At 41.4% G+C, this 13,325-nt stretch overlaps 1 protein-coding gene across 1 annotated transcript in view; it reads right to left on the bottom strand.

The window, feature by feature from the left end:
• Positions 1–13,029, bottom strand: part of LOC139457219 (fibrocystin-L-like) — a 48,445-nt gene extending 35,416 nt beyond the window's left edge. Inside the window, exon 1 of the mRNA XM_071238635.1 lies at positions 12,937–13,029. Coding sequence (XP_071094736.1) covers positions 12,937–13,018 — 82 coding nt within the window. The 5' untranslated portion in view covers positions 13,019–13,029. The remainder of the gene's footprint in view (positions 1–12,936) is intronic.
• Between the last annotated feature and the right edge of the window lie 296 nt (positions 13,030–13,325).

Genomic DNA, 13,325 nt, shown 5'->3' with positions numbered 1-13,325 from the left:
AAGCAGCCACGCATAACCAACCACACAGGCTTTGTAATGCTGTTTTAATAACAGATATGCATACTTTGACATCTCTCACATTGCATATTTGTCATTTATACACTATTACTTTTAAAAAACAGATTTTAGTGAGTGTGTGTGTGTATATGTCTGTATGCGTGACAATGTGTGAGTTCGTGTGTGCGTGTGTGTGTGTGTGTGTGTGTGTGTGTGTGTGTGTGTGTGTGTGTGTGTGTGTGTGTGTGTGTGTGTGTGTGTGTGTGTGTGTGTGTGTGTGTGTTTGTTATTCTTCTCTGTTACCGTCACGCTCTAATGGCCAGACTTTTTTCAACCTAGGTTTACGAGGCGGCCGATTCTAACAATTGAAATGTGAATAAAAATGAAAAGCATCGTTTTTTAATCCGCCGACCAGAAAAGAAGTAAAATATTAATACAAACAGTTTAATTACTGTCGCTATCAGCATAATTGTTTAATTTGAAATACATATACCATCATTAAATCCTGTTGAAGATTTATCTTATATGATAAACTCCGAGGTTGAGGACGCAATTAACATGTAAGGTGTATGAAAGAAATGTGTTTGTGCGGGAGGAGGGGTGGGTGGCACCCTTGCAGCCCCAATGCAACATTAATGACGTCATTTACAACACATATGTCGGTTATGGCACACATCAAAGCAACCGCCGTAAGCAAAAATCGCATTGTCATTAAACAGTCATTAATTTCCGTGTTCTTTGACAAGAAATGATTATGGCACACATCAAAGCAACCGCCGTAAGCAAAAATCGCATTGTCATTAAACAGTCATTAATTTCCGTGTTCTTTGACAAGAAATGTCAAACAATTGATATTTAGATAACGGATACCTTGTATACTATCTGCCAATGTCATACTTCACACATCGTGAGCAGCCACACGCCACCATATACGACGGTTCGAATTGCATGGTAAACAAAAACATCAAACCAGTATCAGCCCTCAAGGTTAACCCCAGAATACATATTTATTACATGAATCATCATAATGACAGTTATAATTTTTTTTCGAAAAGATGTTCGTCTCCTGGAACAGATGAATTCAATGGATGATTAATGGATGATGCTATCTCAGTTTAACCGTCACGATGCTGTCATCTAATCGTACATCATCACACAGTCTTTCGGGAGTAATCAAACTCCAATGGAAGCGTTGTTTACAGTTGCTATAGCAACGGTGTTGTTCACAACAATGAGTTTCAGTTTATGTATCATTATCGTTCATCTGATGCAATTTATAATTGAAAAAAAACAATAACTGGATAAAAACATAATCTTATAACAAAGTGGAATAAACCGGATGAGTTATCACCAATCTGAATAAGTTATAAATGATTTCTTTGTTAAGATTAAGATTATCAAATTAGAAATGCAATACATTTCGGGTGTTCATCCTATATCTCCCTAACAAGACTATGAAAATTGTCCTAACAAAAAGTAGCAATAAGTTCAAGCTAAGCTAGCCTTATATTGATAGTATTTCGTGGCCATCGATGATGAAAGTACAACATGCCCCTCAACACGAAAAGTTTGTTCATAAAACATCGGGCAAAAAAAGTATACATCATGAGCATCCATCCACGCAATTGGGATACGATGACATGCATCAACCAAGTCAGCGAGCCTGACCACCCGATCCCGTTAGTCGCCTTTTACGACAAGCATTGTCCCCTTTTACTACAAGCATGGGTTGCTGAAGACTTAGTCTAGCCTGAAGTGATGCAGGTCTTAGGCGTTTACCACTTCGGCGAAACCCACAATTATAGGTTTCTGCACATCGAATCGCGGCGCCTTAGACGAGTGACAAAAAACAGTGTAAATGAGTGAGTGAGTACACACGCACGCACGCACACACACGCACGCACGCACACACACACACACAAGGAAAAAAACCCGAAAAAAACGAAAACCCCAAACAGTACAAACAATCGTCATATTTTCGCCTCCGCCTTGATTGAACAGTCAAAGATTATGTTGAGGAAGAAGTTCTACATCTTTAACACCCGCTGAAGCGAGGCACGAAGCAGAATCACTATGAGTGAGCGAGTGAGTATGGTTTTACGCCACTTTTAGCAATATTCCAGCAGTATCACGGTGGGGGACACAAGAAATGGGCTTCACACATTGTACCCATGTCGGGAATCGAACCCCGGTCTTCGGCGTGACGAGCGAACACTTTAACCACTAGGCTACCCGACCGCCCCTAGAATCACTATGACAGAGAGACATCACTATTTGTGTATTGTGATGATTCGGCCATTTATCATATTTGTTTGTTTGTTTGATGTTTAACGCAGCACTTAGCAATATGTTAGGTTATCGAGCCTGGACTAGACAGTCCAGCAACTGACATCATGAGCATCGATCTACGCAATTGGGATACGACGTCATGCATCAAACCAAGTCAACAAGCCTGATAAACCGATCCCGTTAGTCGCCTTTTACGACAAGTACGGGTTGTTAAAAAAATATTTCTTACCCGGATCTTCAAGGGGGATTTATGATGGGGTTAGGAGATGAATGTTGTTTGAGGAATGTGGAGATTTTGAGGAATATGTGTATTTTGAGGTCAGGGCTGCGAATGACATAATACACAGTTTTGGAAAGGCATTGAAGAAATGGAAGGTCATTTAAGTGTTAAACTAAGAACTTCATAAAATTGTGAGTGTCTATCACAGGCCTCGTAGTTTTTTTTGTCAAGGACAAACATGACATGCAATTGTAGAACGTACAACCAAAGAATAAACCCACCCCCCCACCCCCACCCCCCTGCAATATAGGACAAATGTCTAGGGCATTAAGCAAACCTAACTGAGATTCAAAGTAATTGTTATGTGAGATAGTATTGGTTAGCGATCGCGTTTTGATATAGCGTTACCAGGGACCCGGGTCGTCAGTCGTGTTATTGTAATTATCATTGCGCACAGGAATATTGATAACAATCACTGTAACAATTGCACAAGTGGACTCACAACATAGCTTCTCTCACAGTGGCCGCGATCAAATCATGAACTTGTCATTTTAGGATTGTGAAGGGCCCGGACGTTGATATCAGTTTCTTGGATCGCGTGAACACTTGGGCAGAACAAAGATGTTGTGGGCTGACGTCCATTGGTGTTGTCTGATGTGTCACGCATGTCCTTGATGACTGCACAATCATGTTATATGCATGACATAGACCACATGTCCGACATGTCATGTACGTCATATACATGTGCGTCCTAACTGTCCTAAAAACGCTGTGCGTCCTAACTGTCCTACCTGTCTTACCTGTCCTACCCGTACTATCTTCCTAACTGTCCTACCTGTCTTACCTGTCCCACCCGTACTATCTTCCTAACTGTCCTACCTGTCTTACCTGTCCTACCCGTGCTATCTTCCTAACTGTCCTACCTGTCTTACCTGTCCTACCCGTGCTATCTTCCTAACTGTCCTACCTGTCTTACCTGTCCCACCCGTGCTATCTTTTCTAACTGTCCTACCTGTCTTACCTGTCCTACCCGTGCTATCTTCCTAACTGTCCTACCTGTCTTACCTATCCTACCCGTGCTATCTTCCTAACTGTCCTACTTGTCTTACCTGTCCTACCCGTGCTATCTTCCTAACTGTCCTACTTGTCTTACCTGTCCTACCCGTGCTATCTTCCTAACTGTCCTACTTGTCTTACCTGTCCTACCCGTGCTATCTTCCTAACTGTCCTACCTGTCTTACCTGTCCTACCCGTACTATCTTCCTAACTGTCCTACCTGTCTTACCTGTCCTACCCGTACTATCTTCCTAACTGTCTTACCTGCCTTACCTGTCCTACCCGTGCTATCTTCCTAACTGTCCTACCTGTCTTACCTGTCCTACCCGTGCTATCTTCCTAACTGTCCTACCTGTCTTACCAGTCCTACCCGTACTATCTTCCTAACTGTCCTACCTGTCTTACCTGTCCTACCCGTCCTATCTTCCTAACTGTCCTACCTGTCTTGCCTATCCTACCCGTACTATCTTCCTAACTGTCCTACCTGTCTTACCAGTCCTACCAGTCCTAAATGTCTTACCAGTCCTACCAGTCCTACCTGTCCTACCTGTTCTACCTGTTCTACCTGTCTTACCTGTCATACTTGTCCTGTCTTACCAGTCCTACCTGTCTTACCTGTCCTACCTGTCTTACCTGTCTTACCTTCCTAACTGTCCTACCTGTCTTACCTGTCCTAACTGTCTTACCAGTCCTACCTGTTCTAAATGTTATAATGTCCTATGATCCTTTACGTCCTTTCCTCCCACATCTTCTACCTTTCATAATGTCCTACGATCATTAACTTTATACCTTTCAACATGTTCTAATTGCAATAATGCCCTGTGATACCTTAACGTCCTATCTTCCTACATGTTCTAAATGTCATAATGCACTGTGATTCTTAACCTTCTATCTAACCTACATGTTCAACACGTCACACTGTCCAATGATCGTTAACGTCCCAGCCATCCGACATGTTCTACACGTCATATTGTCTTACAATCCACAAGATGTACCTGTCATAATGTCCTTAAATTTACATGTAATAATGTCCTTACATTTACCTGTCATTATGTCCTTAAATTTACCTGTCATAATGTACTTAAATTTACCTGTCATAATGTTCTTCAGTTTACATGTCATAATGTCCTTAAATTTACCTGTCATAATGTCCTTAATTTTACCTGTAATAACGCCTTAAATTTACCTGTCATAATGTCCTTAAACTTACCTGTCATAATGTCATTAAATTTACCTGTCAAAATGTTCTTAAATTTACCTGTCATAATGTCCTTAAATTTACCTGTCATAATGTTCTTAAATTCACAGGGGCGGTCGGGTAGCCTAGTGGTTAAAGCGTTCGCTCGTCACGCCGAAGACCCGGGTTCGATTCCCGACATGGGTACAATGTGTGAAGCCCATTTCTGGTGTCACCCACCGTGATATTGCTGGAATATTGCTAAAAGTGGCGTAAAACCTCACTCACTCACTCTTCAATTTACCTGAAATAATGTCCTTAAATTTACCTGTCATAATGTCCTTAAACTTACCTGCCATAATATCCTTAAATTTACCTGTCATAATGTCCTTAAATTTACCTGTCATAATGTCCTTACAATTACCTGTTATAAATTAAGAATTGACTCTCACTTTGTGTGTGGTTCATACAATGTTTGGCCCTCACTCTATGAAGGTTCATACTCCAATTAACTAACACAAAGTGAAAGTCAATTCTTATCATTTGTTTTCACAATTTATTACCCCAAAGGATGTAGGCCAAGATCTAGATCCATGCACAATATTATTTAGTACGTGTGACTTCATGTTTACACTGACAGCCATACAACAACCAGTTATATCGCGGAATAATATAAAATAGTTCCTAAAAAGAGAGGTGACATGAGCGTATGTATGCGCAACCTGCTCTTCAGTAACATCTCACGCAACACATGTATTCAAATAATATCACCATAAGATGAGAACGGTCTGTTACGAACTACCTCAGTAAGCCAATCACAATGACAGCGTGTCGTAATACATTTACAAGTACAAGACGTCAAAATGGTCGACACGATACGGGAGAGATTTCGGGAGTTGCTAATGAACCTATGGCGGTTTCATGTTTTAGTCATCATTGATCAATTGGACGATCATTGAAAGGTGATTAAAGATGTGTCAAATAGACACTAAGGTAAACTCATAGATTGCTGTAGACTGTCACCATCAGCCTAGTCGATACTACCATAGTTTGGATGTGCATTTCTTCGTTTTGTTTACTAGGATGGGTCGTAGTGGGGAGATTCGTGAACGATCGTGCAGTCAAACTCTCTGACGTTTCTCAATGTTTACTAAAACGCTGAGTTCAAGATTAAAGGGTTTAAATGATCAGAAAAAACGTTTCTGTGTGTATTCGTGTAAGAGAATTCCGAGGGGTTTCCCCGGGAATGTGGAAGTGGTTCGTCAGTGTTTACGTCATTTCAAGAACACGGTCTCATGAAAATGCATGAACGTCAAATTGTGTCGTTCATACACTTATGAACGTCAATTTCGCGGTCAGGTGACCGACCTTCCGTCCAATTGAAAAGCTGTGTATCGTGATAAATTGTAACATAAAATCGTAAAATCCACAAATTCCACATGTCAAAATGTCCTAAAATCCACATATTGTTCACGCAAAAAAAATCTTAAAATCCACACTTTCTACATGTCATAAAGTCATAAAATCCACACGCTCTATATGTCACAATGTCCTAACATCCATCTCTTCTACATTACATGATGTAGTAAAATCCACACGCTCTACATGCCCTAACATCCATCTGTTCTACATTACATGATGTAGTAAAATCCATACGCTCTACATGCCCTAACATCCATCTGTTCTACATTACATGATGTAGTAAAATCCACACGCTCTACATGTCATAATGTCCTAACATCCATCCTTTCTACATTACATGATGTAGTAAAATCCACACGCTCTAGAAGTCATAATGTCCTAACATCCATCCGTTCTATATTACATGATGGAGTAAAATCCACACGTTCCATATGCCCTAACATCCATCTGTTCTACATTACATGATGTAGTAAAATCCACACGCTCTACATGCCCTAACATCCATCTGTTCTACATTACATGATGTAGTAAAATCCATACGCTTTACACGTCCAGTATATTTCATGCCTGAAACAATACCTCCAGATTCTATATTTCCTTCTTGGTCTTTACGAAAAAACTTTAATGTCAACCCGATTACATATTCAACGAGATTCCACACGTTTGATATACATGTTTAAACAGTTGGTTTGTTGCACGAAGTTCCAGTGTCTACAGATCCCACAGTCCCTTGTGATGATATGTGATCGCAGGCTATGTGTCTCTAGGAAAGGGATTACATGTTTTAAAGTATGCCAGCTGGACTAACGTATATGTTTATATTAGATATTTCGTAATTATACATTTTGGCCTTTATACAGTGCGAATCGTGTTTTGTAGTAAACACATCCCACAAAAATAATACAAGCATGCCTTAACGTGCACCTCAGGACCACAGCCATTTCATTGAGGAAAAGGCCGTTTAAAGTTCTGGGTGTGGTGGGTTGGGTGCGATGGGTTGGATGGTTTCGAGATCGAGTGGGAGGGAGGAGGTGATTATGTTAGAAAAACAACATTGTTCCGGCCACGGCTTCAAAACATGCATATTGTTTAATTTTGGATTGGGGCAAACAAATGGATGATTCCAACTAACACATTACAAAGTATACTTACAGCCTGAGTGAGTGAGTGAGTGAATGAGTGAGTTGGGTTTAACGCCGCTTTTAACATTATTACAGTTATATCGCGGCGTTTCAGCTTAATGTGGGAGGAAAGCCTGAAGTGATGCAGGTCTCAGACGTTTACCATTTCGGTGAAACCCACGAACACGGGCATGGTGCAGACAAACCTAGAAACATAATCGGGGCGAACCGGGATTCGAACCCACAATCATAGGTTTCTGGCGTGCTAAGGGACGCAACTCTGCACAGCGAATCGCGGCGCCCTAGACGACTAGGCCACCTGTGCCCCCTAACAGCCTGAGGCATGGGTTCAGTGCCACAAAGCGATACTGACGTCATGGTTCTCATGTCCTCCATATGGACTTCTTCTAAGATCGCTGTGTGGAGTAGGGTCCTTGTTTTCAAACAATATGGTTCAGATAACCATGGAGCCAGGATCAGTGTCCTCTGAAAGATATATAGTCCTCCATGTCTCATATGAATCTCCTACGAATCCCTCAGTATCATAGATAATGGGTTACTTGAACGACAAGGTTTCAAATCAATTTTAGGACCAGACTGAGCACATATTTATCGTACTCAAACCTATTTCGACCACAAAACATGTTCAACTACTTTCTTCAAATCTTGTAGGCTGGGTTAACCCTTCACCTGATTGGATGGTATTGACTGATCCTTTGAAGACAGGTTCAACATTCAGCTACTGCAGATAGAATAGTATTGGCAGAAACTTCATAGGAAGGTTTAACATTCAGCTACTGCAAATAGAATAGTATTGACTGATCCTTTGAAGACAGGTTCAACATTCAGCTACTGCAGATTGAATGGTATTGGCAGAAACTTCATAGGAAGGTTTAACATTCAGCTACTGCAAATAGAATAGTATTGACTGATCCTTTGAAGACAGGTTCAACATTCAGCTACTGCAGATTGAATGGTATTGGCAGAAACTTCATAGGCAGGTTTAACATTCAGCTACTGCAGATAGAATAGTATTGACTGATCCTTTGAAGACAGGTTTCAATACAGCTACTGCAGATTGAATGGTATTGGCAGAAACTTCATAGGCAGGTTTAACATTCAGCTACTGCAGATAGAATAGTATTGACTGATGCTTTGAAAACAGGTTCAACATTCAGCTACTGCAGATTGAATGGTATTGGCAGAGACTTCATAGGCAGGTTTAACATTCAGCTACTGCATATAGAATAGTATTGACTGATCCTTTGAAGACAGGTTCAACATTCAGCTACTGCAGATTGAATGGTATTGGCAGAAACTTCATAGGAAGGTTTAACATTCAGCTACTGCAGATAGAATAGTATTGACTGATCCTTTGAAGACAGGTTCAACATTCAGCTACTGCAGATTGAATGGTATTGGCAGAAACTTCATAGGCAGGTTTAACATTCAGCTACTGCAGATAGAATAGTATTGACTGATCCTTTGAAAACAGGTTCAACATTCAGCTACTGCAGATTGAATGGTATTTGCAGAAACTTCATAGGCAGGTTTAACATTCAGCTACTGCAGATAGAATAGTATTGACTGATCCTTTGAAAACAGGTTCAACATTCAGCTACTGCAGATTGAATAGTATTGACTGATGCTTTGAAGACAGGTTCAACATTCAGCTACTGCAGATTGAATGGTATTGGCAGAAACTTCATAGGCAGGTTTAACATTCAGCTACTGCAGATAGAATAGTATTGACTGATCCTTTGAAGACAGGTTAAACATTCAGCTACTGCAGATTGAATGGTATTGGCAGAAACTTCATTGGCAGTTTTAACATTCAGCTACCACAGATAGAATAGTAAGACTGATCCTGTGTAGGTATATTGAACCCTTCACCTACTCCAGATCTTAAAGCATGTGACCACCTCCATGGCCTGGTGGGTAGAGTGTCTGCCCACAGAGCGGAACGTCGATGGTTCGATCCCCGGCCGCGTCACACCAAAAGACGTTAAAAGATGGTACTTGTATTTACCCTGCCTGGCCTCGGCTAAAACAATGTTTGGCCGGTGGGAGTCAGTATGCTGTGTCTGGGTACACTGGGTCATATTAAACTGTGACAGGGTAAGCAAGCACGTACACGCACACACACACACGCGCACGCACGCACGTCGCTATGTAAGTGTAATAACCTTGAAAACGATGTTGAGCTCCATTTGACGTGACCTCTTACAGGCACAGTAATCTTCTGTAAGATTGTTTACCACACGACACTATGTCTCTGCTATAAGCCAATCAAGTTCACGCGGTTGTAGCTCACCCTTCATCTGCTATAAAATGCATTGACATTAATCATGTATATTTCAATCAACCGAGGTGACGAATATGCTATTTACACCACACGTGCCGGAACATGTTACAACCCTGCCTAACAACTAAACATGCATACCGTATGCCTTAACCTGTATTTGACATATCTTTTACTACATGTTTTAATGTTTTATTGCGTTTTTTATACTCTCTTGCTTTTTATCGCGCGCGCGCGCATGCGTGCGTGCGTGCGTGCGTGCGTGTGTGTGTGTGTGTGTGTGATGAAGAGGTTTTGTTAATGCTGCTTTTAATAACAGATAAGCATGCGCATACATTGACATCTTTCACCTATTTCGTACAAAGCATCCACTAATCAACCATTGATTCACGTGGACATGTAGGAATAATAAGGTGAAACAACATTGGCAGATTAGGTCATACTAAACAACCCTGTTAATACGGATTGTTGTGTTTCAAGAAAACGAGTCCGGATTAGCAAATGACCGGATTATCGAGTCATGGAGAAATATATATTTATTAAATATTATTATATGATATAACATATATATCCGAACACAACAATCCGGAATAAAAGGGTTTCACTGTAACTAAGTTTTATATTGTTTTGTGAAAATTCATTCGCGAATAAAAAGATTTTGTAAGGAAAATAGTATTGATATATCTTTGTACATTTCTTTTGTTTAACGCCGCACTCATCAGTATTGCAGCTATATGATGGCGGTCTGGGACAGACAAGACACCGATTGACATGGACATCGATCAACGCAACTGGCATACCGTGTCCCAGCACAAAGTGTCATAGTGATGGATAGATCAGCACCGGCTAACGCATCATCCACGACGAGAGGGAGAGTATGGATTAGATGACAGGTAGACAGAGGTTCGCGACTATAATTTCTAACTGTATATTGATGCACTGTATATTGATGCGCATGCATTGTAGTACAGATGCGCATGCGTTGTGGTATTGATGCCCATCTCTGTGGTATTGATGCGCATGCACTGCGATAATGATGTGCTTGCATTGTGGCATGATGCTTTTTGGTATTAATGCGCATGCATTACGATATTGATGCGCATGCGTTGTGTTATTGATGCGCATGCATGTGATATTGATGCACATGCGTTGTGGTATTGGTGCGCATGCATTGTGGTATTGATGCGCATGCACTTTGGTATTGGTGCGCATGCGTTGTGGTATTGGTGCGCATGCATTGTGGTATTGATGCGCATGCACTTTGGTATTGATGTGTATGCGTTGTGGTATTGGTGCGCATGAATTGTGGTATTGATGCGCATGCACTTTGGTATTGATGCGCATGCGTTGTGGTATTGTTGCGAACGTACTGCGATATTAAAGTGCATGCGTTGTGGTATTGGTGCGCATGAATTGTGGTATTGATGCGCATGCACTTTGGTATTGATGCGCATGCGTTGTGGTATTGATGCGCATCCTCTGTGGTATTGATGCGCATGCACTGAGATAATGATGTGCATGCATTGTGGCATGATGCTTTTTGGTATTAATGCGCATGCATTACAATATTGATGCACATGCGTTGTGGTATTGATGCGCATGCATTGTGATATTGATGCACATGCGTTGTGGTATTGTGAGCATGCATTGTGGTATTGATGCGCATGCACTTTGGTATTGTGCGCATGCGTTGTGGTATTGGTGCGCATGCATTGTGGTATTGATGCGCATGCACTTTGGTATTGATGCATATGCGTTGTGGTATTGATGCGCATGTATTGTGGTATTGATGCGCATGCACTTTGGTATTGAGGCGCATGTATTGTGGTATTGGGGCGCATGCATTGTGGTATTGATGCGCACGCACTTTGGTATTGATGCACATGCGTTGTGGTAATGGTGTGCATGCATTGTGGTATTGATGCGCATGCGTTGTGGTATTGGTGCGAACGTACTGCGATATTAAAGTGCATGCGTTGTGGTATTGGTGCGAACGTACTGCGATATTAAAGTGCATGCGTTGTGGTATTGGTGTGAACGTACTGCGATATTAAAGTGCATGCGTTGTGGTATTGGTGCGAACGTACAGCGATATTAAAGTACATGCGTTGTGGTATTGGTGTGAACGTACTGCGATATTAAAGTGAATGCGTTGTGGTATTGGTGCGAACGTACTGCGACATTAAAGTGCATGCGTTGTGGTATTGGTGCGAACGTACTGCGATATTAAAGTGCATGCGTTGTGGTATTGGTGCGAACGTACTGCGACATTAAAGTGCATGCAATGCTGTACCTATGCAGGACATGGATTAATAATACAATGTCCGTACAGTAGAATCAATTAAAATGTATATTGTGGATGGCACTGGATGCACACTAACTGTTCATAATATTAGGATCGTGCTTAGCAAGCCTGCCGCCCAGATTTGACAAACATGTCATGTTGAAGACATCTGACTGCCAGTATTTATTTGACAACGATTCAACAGCTATGTTAAGTAACAAAACGCTCGTCATCGACGACGTAATACCCGTCACCTGTGTATACGTTTACTTTCCGGGGTAGAATAGGTCTTCAGCAACCCACGCTTGTCTTAAAAGGTGACTAAAGGGATTAGGTGGTCAGGCTCGGTGACTTAGTTTATGCATGTCATCGATCCCAAGTGCGTGGATCGATGCTCATAGTGATAATCAGTTGATTGTCTGGTCCAGACTCGATTATTTACAGACCGCCGTCATATAGCTGGAATATTGCGGAAAGCGGCGTTAAACAACAAACAAACAAACAAGACGTTTACCACTGTTATGCCACCCTCGATCACAGAGTATATAGAATGATGTAGCGATGGTTCTGGGTGAAGAACCTTAAGTGTTTGTGGTCACAATATGGAAATTATAAGCGTTTGAGACAGAAGCCAAGAACCTGGGATTGGTCAAGTGAAACTAGCTGAACCTTTTATGCATGACTGAGCGGATGGATACGTGAAAGATGAATGCCTGCTGAATGCTAGAATGTTTGTATTATTCTGTAGGTGTTGTGTGACATCGCTTGTGGCGGCGTGCAGAGAGACAATGCAGTATAAAACTGACAACTAAAGGATCATTAGCATGACGAAAAAAGTATCTTAGCATCCTGGCACATCTAAGGAACACAACTCTGCACATCAAATACACCAGTGTCACAGACAACTAAAACGCGTCACCTTCTGACATGTTGATTCTAACAGCAAAACAGTTTGCTACAAACTTCAGATACCCGACAGAGTGGCGGACCTTCTGGTTTCTGGATATTTTTTTAAAATATGTAAATAATTATAATCATGTTGTGATATTTGAGAATCAGTGGACTTACCAGCTGCTTTACAACACCGCAGAGTTAGAGACAGAAGGAGAAGACGCACTCCCACGTACCACGTGACGTCGTCCAACGCCATTTTACATCATATCCCAGCCACAGACTGTGTGTACTGAAACAATTAGTGTGGACGAACCTTATTTCACTCTCAGAGGATCGATACAATCACCGTTGCATGCCGTCAGGACCAATGAAAAAAAGCCGAGAGCGAACACTGCACTATGTGGCCCAGGGATTGTTGTCTGTGTAAATTGCTTGATTTGTATACCCAAACAGCGTTAAGGTAACAGGGGTGTATTTAAATGTGACATGGTTGTTTATATTGACGCCGTCATGGTAAGAAAGAGATAAGAGTGTCGTCGATACGTCATGACTGCGATAACATT

This window comes from Haliotis cracherodii, unplaced genomic scaffold (genome assembly GCF_022045235.1).
Source record: "Haliotis cracherodii isolate W230 unplaced genomic scaffold, xgHalCrac1.p SCAF_12, whole genome shotgun sequence".
NCBI lineage: Eukaryota > Metazoa > Mollusca > Gastropoda > Lepetellida > Haliotidae > Haliotis > Haliotis cracherodii.
This window is presented reverse-complemented; position numbering and strand designations above follow the sequence as displayed.